The sequence below is a fragment of the Otolemur garnettii genome, unplaced genomic scaffold (genome assembly GCF_000181295.1).
Source record: "Otolemur garnettii isolate 467f Iridium unplaced genomic scaffold, OtoGar3 scaffold00075, whole genome shotgun sequence".
Classification (NCBI taxonomy): Eukaryota; Metazoa; Chordata; class Mammalia; order Primates; family Galagidae; genus Otolemur; species Otolemur garnettii.
Window position 1 is genome coordinate 6,658,711 of NW_003852470.1, and position 19,524 is coordinate 6,678,234.

At 43.2% G+C, this 19,524-nt stretch overlaps 1 protein-coding gene across 1 annotated transcript in view; it reads left to right on the top strand.

Annotated features, from left to right (window-relative positions):
* ADAM12 (ADAM metallopeptidase domain 12) overlaps nt 1–19,524 on the top strand; it is a 275,334-nt gene that overhangs the window by 252,193 nt on the left and 3,617 nt on the right. The window contains exons 17-20 of the mRNA XM_023515635.1: nt 87–195; nt 3,806–3,941; nt 4,553–4,661; nt 6,419–6,598. Coding sequence (XP_023371403.1) covers nt 87–195; nt 3,806–3,941; nt 4,553–4,661; nt 6,419–6,598 — 534 coding nt within the window. The remainder of the gene's footprint in view (nt 1–86; nt 196–3,805; nt 3,942–4,552; nt 4,662–6,418; nt 6,599–19,524) is intronic.

The following is a 19,524-nucleotide window of genomic DNA, read 5'->3' on the forward strand; positions in this document are numbered from 1 at the left end:
CTCTACACCTTCTATAGCACCATGTGGAGGGTGCGTACCCTAACACGGCACCCTCCCCGTGTCCCTCTCTCCTGCCGCCCTGAAAGGTGTGCAACAACAGGAAGAATTGTCACTGTGAGGCCCACTGGGCACCTCCCTTCTGTGACAAGTTTGGCTTTGGAGGAAGCACAGACAGCGGCCCCATCCGGCGAGCAGGTCAGTGAGGCCCCTGCGTCCCTGGGGGGGACACGGAGCTGATGGGGGCAGTGGGCGGCAGGGGGACAGGCTCACAAGCTGTGAGAGTGGGTGCAGCTGACCCCCATCGGCAGGAAACCTGGGGGAACCCACGTGGCTCTGCGTAGCTGGGGCTGATCTCAGAGGCTCTGTCTAATCCTGCCCTGCTCTTTCCCAAAGCGCTTTGCTCTCTGCTCAGAGTGTGTGGCTGAGTTTGCCAGTTACATTTTAGCTCGGGACACTTTTCTTAGCTTGGGTAATTTCTACAGCATACTACCAACTGGGTATGAATTTCATCATCATACCAGAGGACTTTCTAAAGGCCAGCTTCTCCGTGCAAGGGCTAAGAGGTGTGCAGTTGAATGCTTTTAAAACTCCTAGTAGAAAGACACCCACCCCTTAGTGAAGGTGACGGCCACAGCAGCTGCCCTAGCAGCAGTGACAGTGTCTGTGGTACAAGCGCTGTGCCGAGGCCGTGTGCCCTCTGTCGTCCCCTCCGTACTCTACCTGAAATAGGTGTTACTATTGTTTTCCGACATATAAAGGACTAGGGGTCCAGGGAAATTGCCCAAAGCCTAACAGCTAAGATTTAGACACAAGTCTGTCTGTCCCACAAGAAGCTCTGAATAGCAGCTGTGCTCAAACCGTAGTGCATTTGTGCTCAGATGACCTTTAGAAATGGTCTCCTAGTACAGACAGTCGGGGGCAAGTCTGAATGATGTCCCTGTCACACTCTGCAGGGGCCACAACAGGGAGCCAGGGGCAGGATTCACAGGCCACCTGCGCTTTCTCCCGGCCCTCATCCGAGCCGGCTGTGACCCTGAGACTCAGACAGAGCTGCTGCAGAGGGGTCAGGCGTCCGCTTGCCCTGCTGTGACTGGCAGTCTTGATTCTATGGCTTTGCCACCATTTCCATGACAACAGACACAACACTACTCTGCAGGGCCTGGCGCTGGAGGGGAGTCCAACCTACAGGACACATCTGCAGACAGCGCCAGGAGGGTGGTGAGGTACTGGTCATGCTTCTGCTGAAACACGGCGAGTCTACCCTGCCGGGTAGCTCCAGGTTACCACGCCAGCAGGCCCCGGGCCTGTAGCAAGGAGAAAAGGGACCTGAAAGTCTTGCCTCGTTTTAAGATGCAGTGGCAGGGGAGCCAGGGCTGGGCTCAGCGTCTTCTTCCCTGGTGGCATCTCAGCCTTGCCGACTGGTCTCCAGCTGCAGTTTAAGCCTCTAATGTGGTTTTACATGTTTATTGTACAAAAGTAGCAGGGCGTTAGTTTTTAATCCGTCAGGGACCCTGCTGCCCATTCCATCTCCAGCCACTTAAACCAGATGGCGTGGAGAGACTGGAGAAGCCACAGAAGGGCACCAAGCTCTGGTTCCCCTCCAGTATTGGTCACTGACCAGGGAACTCCAAAAAGGCAGGGACCCCACAGAGTCACCAAGTCTTCACTGTACCAAGTGAGAATGTTTAAAACACGAAGACAACCAAATAGCACTCACTGAGGCCATCAATTCATAAAAGAGCACACTTTTAAACAGCCCCACACGCACTCCCACATACAAAATCAAGGCAGGCAGAGCTCTGTGGCCTGAGCCTTGCTGTCCCCACAGTCTGCTGCTCCTGGCCTGTGTGGCTCCCTCAGTCACTCATTAAACAAGGACATCTCATGTGTCTGCCCTCTGCCAGCTGCTCTCCTGGGTCCCAGACAGACACTAAGCTGCATGACAAGGCGTGATGGGTGTAGGCTACAGGGAGGGTGTCAGGGGACGGGGCAACTCCATGGATGCGGAAGAGCAGGGGGTGTCCGGAAGGTTCCCATGGACTCCATGAGTCTTCTGCAGTCTCAAGAGGGCAAGAGAGATGCTGCTCTATGGCCAGGATAGTGGGCTGTGCAGAGGTCTAGATTTTGGCTTTGAGGATGGGACCCACTTCTTAGGCCCTAGCAAGCCGCAGGTGGTGCTACAACCCTAGGAAATGCTCCCGTTAAAGGTTTGATAGATTGATGAATTTAAAACTTACGGATTGATTTTAAGAAACTAAAAATAACAGTTCAAGACTTTTCCCACTCACTTTTTAATTAGGTTTATTAGGAGACGCCAGAACTTTAGCCAGAGCCCCCGTGATCACTGCTAAGTGTCTGAAAAGAATGACATTTTGGCCAAGAAACCCAAAGTGATGCTTTTCAGTAACACAAACAAGTGAATCCAGACTGTCCCATGTCGATTGTCTTATTTAGGCTAAAACACATCCCTGATAGGGCTTGTCAGTCGAGGACGAAGTGCAGACACAGGGACATGAAGACATTGTTCCTGGAGTGGGCTCTGCTGCCGCTCAGCTCCGCAGCCAGCTGAGGCCTCAGGAAGAGGGGCGGAGGGCTGGGTAATGGGAGCAGCCTGAAAGGACAGTTGTATACTTACTATGTAAAGCACACCCTGAACCTTGTTTGGGGGAAGATAGAGACAAATAAATAACAACCCACAAACTCAAGGAATTCACAGTCCAGCCGAAAGTGCAAATGGTCCTCCTCCCCGTCCCGGCCCTCAGAGTCCTCCCCAACAGCCCAACAACCAGAGCTACTGCCAGAAGCCAGGCTGATGGTTTGAGTTCCTCTTCTGGCCACACCCTCAAGAAATCTCTCAAATGTACTAAACAAAAAGGATGCGGATCATAGAAAAGATGTTTTTATAAAGAAAAAGTGCAGTGCCCTTCCAGAAGGAGGGCTTTCCACCCAAAGCCTGTACTTGAAAGTCCCAAATACATCAAAACCCTTGAACATTTCATTTAAGCTACACGTTTTCTTTTTCCCCATTCATTATTTAATTTGAGATGTCTAGAAATAAAGATTCTCATTAAAAAAAAAATACAATAGGCCAGGCTCAGTGGCTCACACCTGTAATCCTAGCACCGTGGGAGGCCGAGGCAGGTGGGTCACCTGAGCTCAAGAGTTCCAGACCAGTCTGAGCAACAGTGAGACCCTGTCTCTACTAAAAATAGCCAGGCATTGTGGCAGGTGCCTGTAGTTCCAGCTACTCAGGAGGCTGAGGCAGGAGGATCACTTGAGCCCAAGAATTTGAGGTTTCTATGAGCTCTTGACACCACAGCACTCTACCCAGGCCGACAGGGAGACTCTGTCTCAAAATAAATAAATAAATAAATAAAGCAGATTCTAAAAGCACAGATGAAGGGAGAAAGGAGCCTGAAGTAGCACATCTCTGATGAGGGCTGGAGATATTTAGGTCTGGGGGGCTGCTTTCATTCCCAGGAAGCTTTCGAAGTATCCCCTGTTACTTTCTGTGGCTACCATGGTCTACTCTGCTGTTGTCGTGTCTGGGGGAGCCTGTGTGGTCCAGGCCATGTTCCTGTTTAGCAAGTCCCACAGTCGTCAGCAATGAGTGATGGCAGCATGGAGGGAGCCTCAGACATGACCTTTGAAGTAGGACTAATTTATTAGTACATCATTCTGGGGTTTACTCACTCCATTCCTGTTTGTTCCTTCAAAGTTGGCTTTGCTATAAATGTCACAATTGGAAACCTCCCATATTTCACTGTAACTGCCTTCTGTGTGAGTCAAATGTGTTTTGTTTCAGATAACCAAGGTTTAACCGTAGGAATTCTCGTGACCATCCTGTGTCTTCTTGCGGCTGGGTCTGTGGTTTATCTCAAAAGGAAGACCTTGTTGCGACTGCTGTTTACAAATAAAAAAACAACCATTGAAAAGCTAAGGTACCCTGGGTTTGGGTCATCATCTTTTCAAGAAATGGTTGAAAAAATGTACAACAAACTTCTCCTCACTTCAGTTTCCTTAGCAAAGGAAAGGTTAGGTTTCCTGAATAGTAAGCCTGGGGTTTGGGGGTAGGAATGGGGGGTTCTGTTGTTTTGTTTTTAATTTCTACCAGACCAGCTGCACCCTTTCTTGCCCTTCCAATTATTTGCTTCTTATTACATAGACAAGCAGGGTGTTGAGGAATCCTGCTGGTTTATTTTCTTCTTCTTAATTTTCATAAGACACAGAGACATTCAAATATTTTCATCAGGTCAGATGGCTTTTGATCAAGATGTTTTCAAAGACATTCTTGCTGAAATGCCAGTTTCTTACAAAACATCTCCCAGGTGGATCACAAGAACTAATCTGACAGAATCATGGATTTGGGGGCAAAAACCAAAATCAGCATTTATTTGTTGATTTTATAATAGCTGTAGGTAATTTTTCCTGTGTATGTTTATCACATTGATTTAAAATAAGTAAATTATTTTTTGAGTGTCATGATAAATAAACTATAAAAAGCCAAGTTAGTAATAAGGGGAAACCCCCTGGGCCCCGGATTGCATTGCAGGTGTGTGCACCCTTCACGGCCGGCCGGTGGCTCCTGTCCTGGACACGCTCACCTCACCCACCTTGGGAAAAGCCTGGTGAAGAAGCCAGCAGATTCCAACCCACCTAAGGTAAATTTGAGCACGAAAACTTAGTACGTGCTTGACTACATGGGCATTTCGATGTTAGGCTGAGCAGGATCCTAAAGGCTCCTCCAAGGAATCACTGAGCCAGCGGTCCCTATGATGCTCAGAGCATGAAGGAAAGCCCCATGGTATCCCCCCGGAACCCCTGCTGCATCCCACCAGGGTGGCCAGTGTCCCCTGCATGACGTGGTGTGTGTACATTGTGAAGCCTCATCCCTCCAGTCACCCAGACACTCGTGTTTACTGGATCTGCAGCCCGAGCAGGCTGTGGACCCTGGGCCCCTCCGGTGGTTTCTAGATGCCACCGCCTGGATATGGGTAAGCTTCTTTGGCCCACTGTTTCTCCTAAAGTATTTCTAAAAGTTACACTGACCCTTCAGTTTTGCCCATTTCGCTCCAGCCCTGAGCTGAGGAAGCTCTGTCCACCCTGTGGTTTCAAAGAATCAAGTCCTTAACCCAAAGTACCCATGGCTCCCTGCTGTCTCTTAATTTTCCTGTTACTCCCCTGGTGGATTATTACTACATTTCACTCTAACTTTTCCCCACCAAGTGTTTCTGATGTGTTCATAGAAATATTTGAATATTGCTCTCATTCATCAAGAGTCCATGTTATAACAGTGAACGAGATAGGTGTCAAGAGATGAGAAATAATTGAAAACATCATTATCCTGTTTTAACAGGCAATAAGCTATTTTATTTCCCTTGATCCAAAAAAGTGTAGAGGGTTGGGTTCCAAGGAAGAAGCTACCATTCCTGAAAACATTTACCACCTCCTGTCCCCAAATGGCTTTATTTGTGCGAAGCAGAAGCCCAGCCAAAACTGGAAATGATCCAAATATCCACCCCCAGGTGAAAGGATCAACAGACCCTGGTGTAATTATACAACGGAATGCTGCTCAGCAAAGAGCAGGGGTGAACCATGGACAGACACAGCACCGTGGATGAATCTCGGATCCTGATTCTATGATCCCATTTATATACAATTCTAAAATGGCAAACTAATTTACGGTGACAGAAAGTGGACCCTGGTTGCCAGGGGAGGAGGAGGGAGCTTGGCGGGAGGGAAGGATGACAAGCAAACTCTTTGGGGTGATAGATATGTTCCTTATCATGTTTGCTGCGATAGATTCAGGGATATAAACACAGGTCAAAAATTAGTAAATCGTGTACTGTAAATATAGACAGCTAATTATATGTCAGTTATATCTCAATAATGCCATTTTTTAAGAGAAAAGAAGAAAGGGAGGAGGAAGGGGTAGGGATAGAAGGATATGAACTATAAGGCACCATGAGGGAGACGCAGTCTCCAGGGGAGCCCCTGGCTGGGCCCTAGCTTCCTGGAATCCTGGCTGTCCTCTGGTTCTCTCGGTGCCCCGTATGCATTAAGCCATGTCTTGTTTTCATGCCTCCTTTGCAGTTTCCTTAAGATCTGGGTCTGTGTCTTCATACCTGGTACTTTCTCAAATGCCTAGCTCCTATTTCTTAATCAAATCAGCATTTTTTAACCTAAATAAAAATAGATCCCTCTATTCCAGATTTGGGAGTTAGGGATGGTGTATCTGTTAGAATTTTGAAGTTTAAATAAATAATAGATTCCCTTTCATATACATCCTTGATTTCTTTCCTATGCCACTCTCTCCTCCCTTCAGCTAGAGCAGACAAGTTAGCACTGCTTTTTCCTTAAGGAATTATTGATATTTTTAAAACCTGTTACAGCATGACGTTTTGTTTTGACTATGCAGAACAATCCCAGGAGAATGCCTCAGTGTCCGAATGTTGACATCAGCAGACCCCTCAAAGCCCTGGACATCCCTCCGCCCAAGTCACCTCAGCGAGTCCTCCCTCCCCTGCACCAGGCTCTGCGTGCACCGAGCATCCCTGCCAGACCCCTGCCGGCCCACCCTGCATTTAGGCAGCCCCAGGTATACCTTCAGTGCTGATTTGACAGGCTGTGGTTCAAACTCAGACTCTGCTACTTGGTAACGTGTGAACTTGGACATGTTGCTTAACTTCTGATTGCCTCTAAAAAATGTAGATAATTCAGCTACTCAGATGGTCAAATGAGAAAGTCCACATAAAGCAGTTAGTACAGTTCCTGAAGTATAGTAATGGCTCCATCTACTTTAACTTACTATTAGTAATTTTTTAATATTCATAATAGGCAAGGTACCCATCCAACTTATCTGAATCATGACACTTCTGACAATAGCAGGGAGGTGTTATTAATAATTAGGCCTGGACAATAAAAGAGAGACAAGCGAGCCAAGACAGATAGTCACATTAAGGATAATATAATTATGGTTATACTTTCTCACCAATTTTCATTTTCAAAATATTTACAAGAATTTTACCACCTGTTGAGTAGTAGACTCAGCATTACAATGGATACTTTATACATATCATCTCATTTTCATGCTGCCTTTGAAATAAAAGTATCTGTTTGTTTTTGACTATGAATGTGATATTGAACAATAGGCAACTTGAGAGGCAAAGCTAAAAACCACACAGATGAAAATCAAGAGATAATCACTGATACTATTTTACTGCTGTCACCGTAACCTAGTATTTATAATTGTATGTGCATTTTTAACACATACATTTAGATTATGTACACAGTTTTATACACTGCTTTTTTGCCTTAACATCATTCTTATTTACCGTAGCATAAAAAAACTTTAAAATGTTATTTTAACAAATACTTTAATATAGAATAATGTTAAGTACTTGCCAATTATTAGGCATGTTTAGATGTCTCCAATTTTTGCTATTATAAATAGCTCTGTTATGAAGTTTCTAGACCAGTGGTTCTCAACCTTCCTAATGCCCCCTAATGCCATGACCCTTTAGTACAGTTCCTCATGTTGTGGTAACCCCCAACTGTAAAATTATTTTTGTTGCTACTTCACAACTGTAATTTTGCTACTGTTATGAATCATAATGTAAATATCTGATATGCAGGATATATTTTTATTGTGACAAAGGGGTCATGACCCACAGGTTGAGAACCACTATTCTAGACAAATTTTAAGCATCCTTAATTATTCCCCTAGAAGAGATTCTTAAAAGCACAATACTGGGTATTGTATATTTATGCCCCCACATTATTCTTGAGTGTCTCTCTCACCATGACTTTGTTAGTACTTAAATTTTAACTTTTCAGAGCTCTGACAATTGGATAAATAAAATATCGCAATATTTTTTCTGTTTAGTAGTTCTTTCAGTTGTTGAAAGAGAATGTTGAAGTTTCCCAGTACTCATATAATTATGTTTCCTTTCAGTTTGTCAGTTTTTGCTTCATGTACTTTGAAGCTCCATTGTGATACACACAATTAGGATCATTGTATTTTCTTCCTGAATTGACCCTTTTATTATTATGGTATGTCTCTCTTTAACTCTGGTAATCTTCTAAAGTCCATGTCATCTGATAATAGTTTATCCACTCCAGTTTTCTTTTGATTAGTGTTTGCAATGCATGTCTTTTCCCATTGTTTCACTATTAATCTACCTATAGCATTATATTGGAAAAGAGTTTCTTATAGGTAGCATATTGTTGACTCATACATTATTTCATCCATTATGTCAGTCATTGTCTTTTATTAGGTGAGTTTAGACCATTTATATTTAATGTAATTATTGACATGTTAGAATTTAAGTTTATTGTGTTAATATTTGTTACCTGTGGTTTTTATTTCATTGTGCTCCCTTTCTAGCATTCCTGTGGTTCAGTTAAACATTTTTTAGTATCCCATGTTGATTTAGCTATAGTGGTTTTGAATATACATCTTTATAGTTTTTGGTATGATTTCTATAGAGCAGGTTTCTCAACCTTAGCTAACATTTTGTGCTAAATGATTCTTTGTTCTGCAGGATTTCCCTATGCATTGTAGGATATTTAGCTGCAGCCCTGGCTTCTACCAACTAAATGGCAATAACACACGTAATTATGTCTATGAATATTGCCAAACACCCCCTAAAAGGCAAACCCTGATTGAAAAGACTTGCTCTAAAGGTTACAGTATTTATACATAATTTATCATATTCTACTACTGTCACTATTTTATTACTTCAGGTGGAATGTAGAATCCTCCTTCATTTATGACATAGATGTCTTAAGTATTACCTTTATGTACATTGGGAACCACTGCAGATGTTGTAATTTTTTTTTAGCAAAAATTTTTAAAATGTAAGAATAGTCTACTCTGTTTACTCATACTTTATCTGTTCTTTCCTCCTGCTTGATGTTCTAAGTTTTTGTTATTACTTCCTCTCTGTCTGAAAAACTTCCCTTAGCTATTCTTTTAAAGTAAATCTTTTGGAAACAAATTATTTTAATTTTCCTTTATCTGAGAATGTCTTTAATTTGCTTTGATTCCTGAAGGATATTTTTGCTGGATATAGAATTCTGAGTTGATTGTTTTCTTCTTTTAGCACTAAAAAATGTTGCTCTTCTTCCTTTTAGACTCCATAGTGTTAAGAAATCTACTAAAAGTTCTGGCACAGTCTCTGTTCCAGGAAAGGGACATGGTCTGTTATTTCAAGAAGTGATAGAAAGGAAAGATCTGCCAACCTCCAGGCCACCGTGCCCAGTGAGGCAGGGGAAGGGCATAGCTTTTTTCTGGTGTTCAGCTAAAGTCAACTGTGGTCAAAATGTTTCTGTCATTCAGGACTGCCCTTTCACCAGTCTTTTGGCCAGAGATAACAGGCTTTTCCTTATGGATTTTTAAATTTCAGCCTGGTGCCATTAGTTATTTCCAGGTTGTGGGCCTCTCCAGAGCCCAGGCCAAGATATATAAAAGAAAAAACACAGACAAGAATGCACCACTTGGTAGTTCTTTGAGTTCTGAAGTCACTAGCCAGTCTTCTTTCTTTTTTCCAAGTTTCAGAGTCTTCTATCAGTTGCTTTATGAATTTAGTACAGATTTTTTTGTTATAATTGCAGGAGAAACAGAGTGAACTATACTTATTATTACATCTTTTCTAGGCCTCATTTCTTTCTTTCTTTTTTTTTTTATTTCTTTGCTTACTAGTACACTTGAACTGCTTTTTATATATTTCTTAGCCAATGGTGTGCTGGTAAACTGGCCCTTTAAAAAAAAAAACTGCTTTATAGCTGATTTCTCTGCTGTGAAAACTCCCACAATGGCCAATTTCAAGTTATTAAAGTGACATCACTGAATGAGGAGTAGGGACTTGGCAGTCATGAGCCAGTACCAGCCAGCTCCAGCTATTAACTAGATTTGTTCTGTGAATTTTCTGATCCTAACCTTTGCCTATTTTTTTCCTACTTCAGAGTTAGAGTTTTTCTTCCTTGTTTATAGGAGTTTCTTTTTAATACATTAGTAATTTACTGTAATCTCATTTTGGGCTTAGGAGTTCTGGTTTTGAATATTTATTAATCTTTTGTGAATTCTTTTCAGGCTTGCAAAGATCTCTCCCATTTCACGATCAGTTAAGGTCTGATACATATAATTTCTTCCACTTATTGCCTATTGTTGTTTCTGTATTTTATGTTTGTTTTTCTGACCTGTCTTGCATCAATAGTTGTGGAAGGTGGTGGGCACAGCCTAAACCTTTCTGGGCTGTGAAATTATCTGAGAATCTGATGAAAGCTGTGAACACTCAGTAGATGTGCCAATACTCAATATTCTGCATGTATATTTCTGCTGTCCACAGAACTGGTAAGCTCCTTCTCCACATCCTGAGCCTTTTTATTTCTCCCTTTAAGCAACTTGTCCGTGCACCATGTCAAACTGGAATAGTCTCTAACAGACCATGTGATCAGAGGAAAGATATTTCTACTTGCTGGTGTTTTTTTTTTTTTTTTCCCTCCACTAGCAATGAATTCCTCCAGAAGTGACTCTTTTAAGATTTCCTCTAAGAGTAGAATATGAACATTTTAACACAATAACTAAGAAAATGGCATGAAGGCTATGTTAACCAGTTTGATGGAAGTGTTTCAGATTGTGTGTGAAAACACCACACTGTACCCCAGAAGTGCATTAATGTACATAGTTACCATTCAATAAAAAAGAAAAAAAGAAAGAAAGAAAGATTTCCTTAAAGTAGGCCCCCAAAAGGCCTTCATTCTGTTTTATGAAACTAAGGAAATGTTACCCTTTAAACATTAGTCACTGAAAAAATCCACATTTCTCACTCCAGGCTGGTGTCTGTCTGGAACTTTTCCGAGACATATGATACAGATTAAGTGCGTGATTTCTCTCCCATCACACATAGGGAACTGGAATTAATTCCATGCAGGTGTGGGGACTATTTGGAGGTGGCTCTTGTTTGGCAGCACGAATTGAAGGCACTAACATTTCGTACTTGTGAGTTCCCCACACCCTGCTTTGCACAACGTGACAAACACACGGCTGCATGGCCGACCTCACTTCATCTGTCCAGATTTACCATCTAAACATTCCAGAAGAAAAGAAAGCACTGTCGTAAACACTGTACTGCTCAGCCTCACATTTAAAGTGTAAGCTAGTTCTTTGTAGAAAATATTTCATCTCATATAAAACATTCTGTTTGCCTTTAAAAAATCAAGGACAGTTGAATCAACTTTCTCTCTCATGCACAAACATACCTTTCCAAGTGTACCGTTTCCTTCATGGTGTAAAAACCCTTGAATTGGAGATTCTCACTCTAACTCCCCAGCCTTGATCAAGGAAACAAAGTTAATCTCTTTCATACCATCAGCTACTTCAGAGGAAAACAATTCAGTCTATTCATCTGGCTGTATCTGGCTGCTGTCAAGCTCTCCTGAGCCACAGCCTGAGCATGGCGGCAAAATGGGCTGGAGAAAAAGGTAGTAAAATGATTTTTAAACAAATAAGTTATAGGGAGGTCCGATCACCTGCCACTGTGTGCACAGGCGGGAAGCATTGACAGAGCATCTTCTCTGAGCTTCTCTGAGCTTGGCATTGAATTTCCTCCTGCCCTGACTCATACTTAGATTTACAATCCACCAGGAACATGCACTTAAAATGGGAAGATAAGACAAGTCAGATTTGCATATTACAGTCCACTTTGGAAACACCAGGGGAGTTTTCCTGTACCTACTGCTGTAGGTGATTCATCTCAGACTCGGGAGGAGAAAGAAGAGGAAAGAAAAATGGGGGGAGGAGTTATGGGAAGGGTTGAGGATAGATCTGAGAGAATTTTGAGAGACCTTTAGTAAATCTTTTTTTAGATACGTTTTATGTTGTTTTTCTCTGATTACAAGTTTTAAAAAGTCATTGAACTTTGCACCCTCAAGAGTCAATTTCACTGTATAATTTTTTAAATAAAACAGAATAATATATATTAAAATGAGAAAGTCCAAGGGCACAACAAGCATGTGTCTTGAGCAGAATTCTGGGGAATAAGGGGTTCGAGCTTTGACACTGCTTCCTGGCAGGGCTCTGGGGTCTCCAAGAGCTAAGCACACAAAGGAAAGGGTCACTTTTGCCTGCTTTGGATATTGTTTGTAAAGTCCACTGTGGGAAGCAAGAGGGGCCCCAGGGGCCACTCTGGGACCAAGACAGAGGGAGCTCCTGAAGCTCCAGGGACACTGGGAGTGACATCTGACTCCAGGTCTTTCATTTTCCTTTTCTGCATGCTGGTTCCCTTACCCCATTCTCAAACCTCAACAAAGCCCTGTCAGCCATGGCCTCCTCTTGTCAGACCCAAGTTGGTTACAGGGGGAAGGGGAAGCTGTGTTTACACTAGGAACAAACTGCATAGAGAGGACAGCGCCCTGCAAAGTCTGTGCCCAGCTGCTGAGAGAGGACTGAGAGTGCTGTCTGGAGACGTAGGCCAGGGCAGGAGGTGGCCGGCAGCAGCCAACACAGGGACACCACCACAGACCCCAGAAAGGTCTGGGCACACACCCAACGTCCTACGGTCATCATACAAGAGAGGGGTTCAAGTTGCTAAGTTTGAATTAAAATGTGACCCTCAAAAGACTAGAAAACATGTGGACACCTAGGTGGTATTCTTAAATGCCAAGTGTCAGTGTGCATGACATTGTCACCCTGGGGATAAGAAAGCTCAGGAGCAAACCCCATTGGGAGGTTTGTTAAATTTCTAGGACACACCCAACTGAAATCCATCTTGCAACTTTTTCTGATTAATTGGATTAACTCTTTCATTTAAAGTTTAAACAAAAACATGTTCAACATCTTTGCTAAGAAATAGATTTCTAAGCTCATGGAAAATTATACGTAGGCAAGGCCATGCACATCAAAAGGCAAGTTTCTGCAGGCAAACTCAAATGTGTCCTGATCCTGACGGGGGATTAAGTGGCACCTTCAGTTCACAGAGGGGCCATTCTCCTACAGACACAGCCTCATGCAAGTGTCACTGACTTAGCATTTTATCTACAGTTTTTCTTTTTTTAAGGTTTGCCCCAAGATGGCATGTTACCTGCACCTGGTGATGTGTGGTCACGCTCAATCTGGGGTTGTTTTTCTTTTCTTTTGCTCTGTATTTTAAGCCCTTAGTTTCCTGGGAAATGTTAGGAAGTGGCCTTCCTCAGTGAAATCTTATCAGTGAATTAGAGGACTGAGCTGACCACTAAAGCAGCTTCTTCAGTAGAATGGTAGGAAACAAAATGGGCAACTGAATCCATCTCTCGAAAAGATTGATTTTTGCTGAATCAAAGTCTTTTCCTGAGAAAGCTTCAAGGCCCGGGAGAATATTTACCAACCTCGTTTCTGGCACCATGTGTCCGCTTTGCAGAAATTTCAGCAAAACATCAATCCCATAATTAATTTCTATTTTTATTCTTATAACCAAATGATATATATATGGGGGCAGGGGAGTGGTTGTTACATTTTTTTGGTACAAGGAGTTCCTAGTTATGTTTTCAATTGTTATAAAATATGGCCAGGCACAGTGGCTCAGGGAAGCCACTGTAACCCTAGAACTTTGGGAGGCCGAGGCAGGAGGAGTGCTTGAGGCCAGGAGTTGGAAAACAGCCTGAGCAAGAGATCTGGTCTCTACAAAAAAAAAAAAAAAGAAAGAAAAATTATCAGAGCATGGTTCCAGCTACTAGGGAGACTCAGGAGGATCACCTGAGCCCAAGAGCCGGAGGTTGCTGTGATCTATGTTGAGGCCACTGCACGCTAACCTGGGACACAGAGCAAGACCTTGTCTCAAAACAAACCGAAAAAAAAAAAAAAAAGGCAAACATTGGGTGGCACCTATGGCTTAAGGAGTAGGGTGCCAGCCCCATATACTGAGGCTGGCAGGTTCAAACCTGGCCACACCAAAAATTGAAAAAAAAGGACAAACATTTGGCACCAACTGTATGGCTGGTGCTACAGGACTAAGTGTTTCACAGGCATTTCTTACCCTCTCCATGAGCCTTGGAGGCAGATACTATCCTTAGCCCCATTTTATAGAGGTGAAAATAAGGCAAACTGAGGCTAAATAACTCGTCTAGTAAGACACTCAGAGGTGAGAGAGCTGAGGGTCAAGTCCAGGTTCCTCAGCTGCAGGCTTACCATGAATGCACATGGATGGATAGGTAGGCAGAAGGGAGGTAGAGAGGACCAGGAAAACAGCCGTATTTTAGACCCCCCAGCTGCCCAGAAATCTTTCGTTCATCTCTCCTCCAATCTGGCCTCTGAGATTTATGGGGTAATGGGGGGCAGGGGACCTTCTGCCATCGTCCTGTCAGGAGGTCAGGGCTCCATCCTGTAACAGAAGAGCCTTGGGTTTCTCTCTTCTTCTCTTTTGCACTCATCACTCTGGTCTTAAATGGAAGAAGCCATTGTTCACAGCCACAGCGGTAATCGGATTGTGCTTTGGGTGTTAAATTAAGAAGGCGTATGCATTTTCTGTAGAGCAGATTTGCAGTGTTTCTGACAGATATAACATTTCTCCTGATCAATACCTTCTCTGTGTCTGTGTCATATACAACATAGAACATTTCATAAAGCAAGACTGTCTCTTCTAAGGCTGCAAAACAATCAAACCTTGCTTCAGTAGCTGGGGAGCGGCGGCGGTGGGGGACGGCCGTTATAAGAAAGTCCAAATTCTTTTTCCTCCCCTTATAAACAAAAGCTACCCATTCACAAATGCTTTGTCAGGATGTAAGTGTGAGCAAAACAAATTAAAGAAGAACCTCTGTAAGTTGACCACCCTAGGGACTGTAACAAACTGGTCAACATATGAAGCTGCTCCAGGTAACTAGGCCCGCTATACTGATATGTACACGTGCTGCATGTCCAGTCTATGAAAATTAGGCCAAGTTGAGGATGCAGTGGGTGGAGACAGGTGGTCAGCTATGGGGGTCCTGCTGTGATAAACCGCAGCTTTAGGTGAGTCAGGTGCTGGCCGCTCATTCTGAGATGGAGCCCAAACTTGGGGACTGTCCATCCACAGCAGCTCTGAGAGGTGAGGGCTTGACTCTTCTGAGTGTGCGGGAGGCTCGTACTGAAAGCAGCTCTTGCAGAGTCTGGAAACCTGATTGTTTACATCCTTGCTCATCAGAAATGCCCATCTGTAATGAGGAAAGGAAGCCCGGCCGTGGATGTGTTCTGAGGAAGATGAGACGTAAGGAAACTGAGTCTTAGGAACGTCTGTGACTACGGGCAAACCGCAGGCTAACCCGACATAGGTGTCGGGAAGTGTCCCTGGATCTCACCCTTTTGCTCAAGACCACCCCTTCCCTGGGCCTTTCTGTGGTCTGCCCTCCAGACCCCTGGCTCACGTGCTGCCTTGGGCTGCCGACGTCCGCAGGCACAGACAGAGCTGCTCGGCCTCTCACACGGACCTAAGTCCAGGCCCTCACACACAGTAGACGTGCGGGAAACTTGGCAACAGATGTGGGTTTTAAATAGTGAAAAGTAAGTGGTCTCAGCATCTGTCATTCTCCACGGGACCATCACAGTCAACGAGTTGTGGATTAGTGAAATGTGTCCATTCCTCCCGTAAATCTAAAACCTGGCTACGGAGATCTTGGACTCCTGTTCACCTTCCCTGCCACCTACCCAATACTTCCAGAAACTTGAGTTGAACTTTCTTTGGTTTCACATTATGTTCTCATTATTCATGACACAAACACATGAAATGTCTATAAAGGTATCAGATACAAAGAGAAGCACCATCTACCTCTGGAGAGGAGCATTAAGAACTTCCTAGAACACAAAATTGCCGAGGGAGGTCGCTCCAGTGATTGCAGGATTCAAAGGGATGTTTGTTTCCCACATGGTTACTGCGTTCTGCTACGTTCTGTGTACAAACACTCAAATTGTATGTGAAAAACAGATGCCTGGTATTTCGTCCTTTACATTTGTTAGTAGGTAATGTATGCCTATAATTAAAAATCTCAACAGCATGAAGGGTTACTCAGAAAACAATTAGTCTCCCTCACACCTGTCGCCAGGCTCCCTTCCCAGAAACAATCACTGTTACTAGGCTTTTGTAAAATACAATTTGGAATACAATGAAAAGTCTCAGTTCTACCTCTCTTTCTCTGCAGAGATAGAGAATGGAAATTATGAAATACTCAAAATTAGAAGAGTACAGTGAAATCCTGTCCCCATCACCAACCTTGAGCAGCCGTCCACTCGCTGTCACTCTTGTCTCATCTTGTGTCCTGGGTCTGAACTCACACGCCGTGTGCCTTTCTGTGCCTCAGCCATTCCGTAGCAGTTACCTGCACATCTGCCTGGTTCTCTCTACTGCTTGACTAGTACTTCACTGTAGAGCCGTACGGTGACTAATATAACCCATCCCATATTTACGGCCGTACAGGTTGTCTTCAATCATTCGCCACTTCACACAGGCATATTCCTGCCCAGGATGTCTGTAGGATAAATTCCCAAAACTGCAGTTTCTGGGCAAAGGCCTCATGTGTTTAGAAACACAGTAGATTGGTGGAACTGCCTCCAAGGGGATTGCCCCATCTCTGTTCTCCACCTCCCAACACAGTGTGTTTAGAGATTCTTCTTATCTTTGCCGACCTCATAGGTTAAAATGATGGTATCTACATTTTTCTTCCTGATAAGTGAGATAAGAACATCTTTTCACAAGCCTAAGACCTATATTTTTTTTCTTTTTCGTGAACTGCCTTTTCATCTTTGCCATTTTTTTATCGTCCTGTGTCGAAAGGTCTGACCACCCCGAGATCACAAACGTGTGCCATGTCTCGCATGATTGCCTTTACATTTACACATCTGATCTGCTTGCTATTTATTTTAGTATAGAAAATAGGAATCAAACCACTTTTTCTAGATGACATCTGTAGTCCCTAGCACTGCAGATTACGTCTGTGCACCTGTTTGGCCTTTATTTTTCTGCACTTTGTTAGATCTATCTGGTTTCTCACGCTGCCCTACCCTCAAAGAAAAAAAAACCTCCGTGTTTTATAAATGATCTTCCTCTTACAAGCAATCGACCTCAGAAACGTGAACTTCCCCTCTGGGAATCTGAGATGACAGTACTCGCCTTATTGGACTAGATCATTAGATGAAAATATCCAGCGGTATTAAAAAGCGAATACATGGTGAAACTTCAGTAAATGAGGTGTTCTTCTACTTTTTCTCTAATTTAGTAATTTATGCTTATTTTCTTTACTGTTTTTCTTTTTTCCCTTAGGTTTGTTTCTCTAACTTCTTATATCAGATTATTTTTTACTTATACTTTACTAAAAGAAACTTCATGTCTAGGATCTTTCCTCTAAACACTGCCTTACTTGTGCTCATTGATTCTAATTTTGCAGAGTACTTTATATTGTTTCAATAGTCTACATGTTCTCTTGGCCCCAAAATTGAAATTATTTTTCTTTTTTTCATTTTCTAAAATATTTAAAATATAGAAAAGTAGGGCGGTGCCCAAAAGGGTAGGGCACCAGCCCCATATGCCAGAGGTGGTGGGTTCAAACCCAGCCCTGGCCAAAAACTGCAAAAAAAAAAAAAATATATACACACACACACACACACACACACAAACATATATATATATGTAAAAATAATCTAAAATTCACTTTTTTTTTTGAGACAGAGTCTCACTATGTCACCCTCTATAGAGTGCTTGGTGTCACAGCTCACAGCAGCCTCAAACTCTTGGGCTTAAGTGATTCTTTGCCTTAGCCTCCCAAGTAGCTGGGACTACAAGCGCCTGCCACAACACCCAGTTATTTTTTTTTCCAGCTATTTTTTTATTGCAGTTGTCATTGCTGGTTAGCTGGCCTGAGCCAGGTTCGTGCCCACCAACTTCAGTGTATATGGCTGGCGCCGTAACCACTGTGCCACAGGAGCTGAGCCCACATTTCTTCTATACTAGAAATAACCATTGTTTTGTATATGTCTATCTATTTGCCCATTGAAATTTCAGATATATAACATATACTCTCCTTTTAAAAAACAAAAATGGAAATACAAAACATTAAAGTCAGTATAACTACCTCCAGGTACAATTACTGTGGTAAGTTATTGACTTTTTTATACAACCTTTTGAATAATTAGAGATATATATACACACACACACAAGCAATGTATTTTGTGTTTTAAAATTTACATAAATGGTATCAAACTGTGCTTACCTTCCTGCTGTTTGAACTTACACTCACCTGTGTTTTATTTTTTGTTTCTGAGAGTTCTCATAGGTTCTAATGCAATGACACCACCTTGTCTTTTATTTCCTTAAACACAGCAAGAAAATTTTTCCCAATATTTCCAAACTCGGGAGCCTCTGGGTTTTCTATTGCTCCTTACTCACGTTTCCTCGCTTCTTTGTACTCTCATTATTTTCCTCCCTAAGTTCATTTTCTTGGAAAATCATCTGTGGGAGTTCTTCAAGGTCTAGGATGAAGGGGTGCCCTCCACAGAGGGTGCATTTGGCCTCTGCCAGGAGCCTGGGGCAGTGCCAGCTTAGGACTGTTTTAAATAGCTTGGGCCTTACTGAGCCACCCAGGTGATGCGAGTGCAGCTTCAAATCCTCCAGGACAATTTGTGGCGACAGGTTTACTTTCCTACCTTGGTCTGCCCAACACCAAGGGAGCTCTCCCCAGTATTCACTGGGGATAGATTATATTTTACATTTACTTCTAGAAGGCTCTTAGCCTCAGGTCCCCTTTGCAGAGCCCAGCTTTAAATAGACAAGGGTCAAGAAAAGAATGATCTCCCATTCTTGGGCTCCCATTAACGTGGGCTTTTGGTTTCTGCCCAGAGGTCCTGACCTTTGGTTTCTGTATTCCTTACCACGAAAGAGTTTCAAAACCAAGACTTGGCCTTGTCTAAGACAGTAGACACCTTCGGTCTCAGAGTGCTGCTTACTTGTCCAAGCTGCTTTTCACTTAGTTTTTGGCCTGAAAACATCTATCTTGTAGCTCTTTGGTGCTTTTAAGAAAATTTTAAAATACATGTTTTATCTAACAATCTCAGTGGTTTTCAGGGAAAGGGTAGGCCACATCCCAGCCTGCCATCGTCGTGGCCGTAGAGGGCGTGCCTGGAAGGGGTAGGTCACATCCCAGCCTGCCATCGTCACGGCCGTAGAGGGCCTGCCTCTCATCTTTGGTTGGTTCTATAAAGCCTACCTTGCTATGCTTTACTACATTTATTAACACCCTCTATTATTTTTTAGCCAGAGGTAGGCTGAGTCTGTACAATGAAATGTGCTGGGGATGCCCGGCCCTCATGGGTTTGTCTGGGACCTCCAGCATCTCTGGCATTCCCTGTGCTGCTTCCCACTCCCCCGTGGACATCTGTCTGATAAACAGGACGTGTTTACTCTTGTTTATCATGTGGAAGTTGAGGATTCTTTATTGACAGTGGTCAAGGCCAAATGGTTATATTTAGATCTAAAACCGTTTGTTTTCAAAAAGATGTTTCTAAACATTTGAAATATATCCCTATTA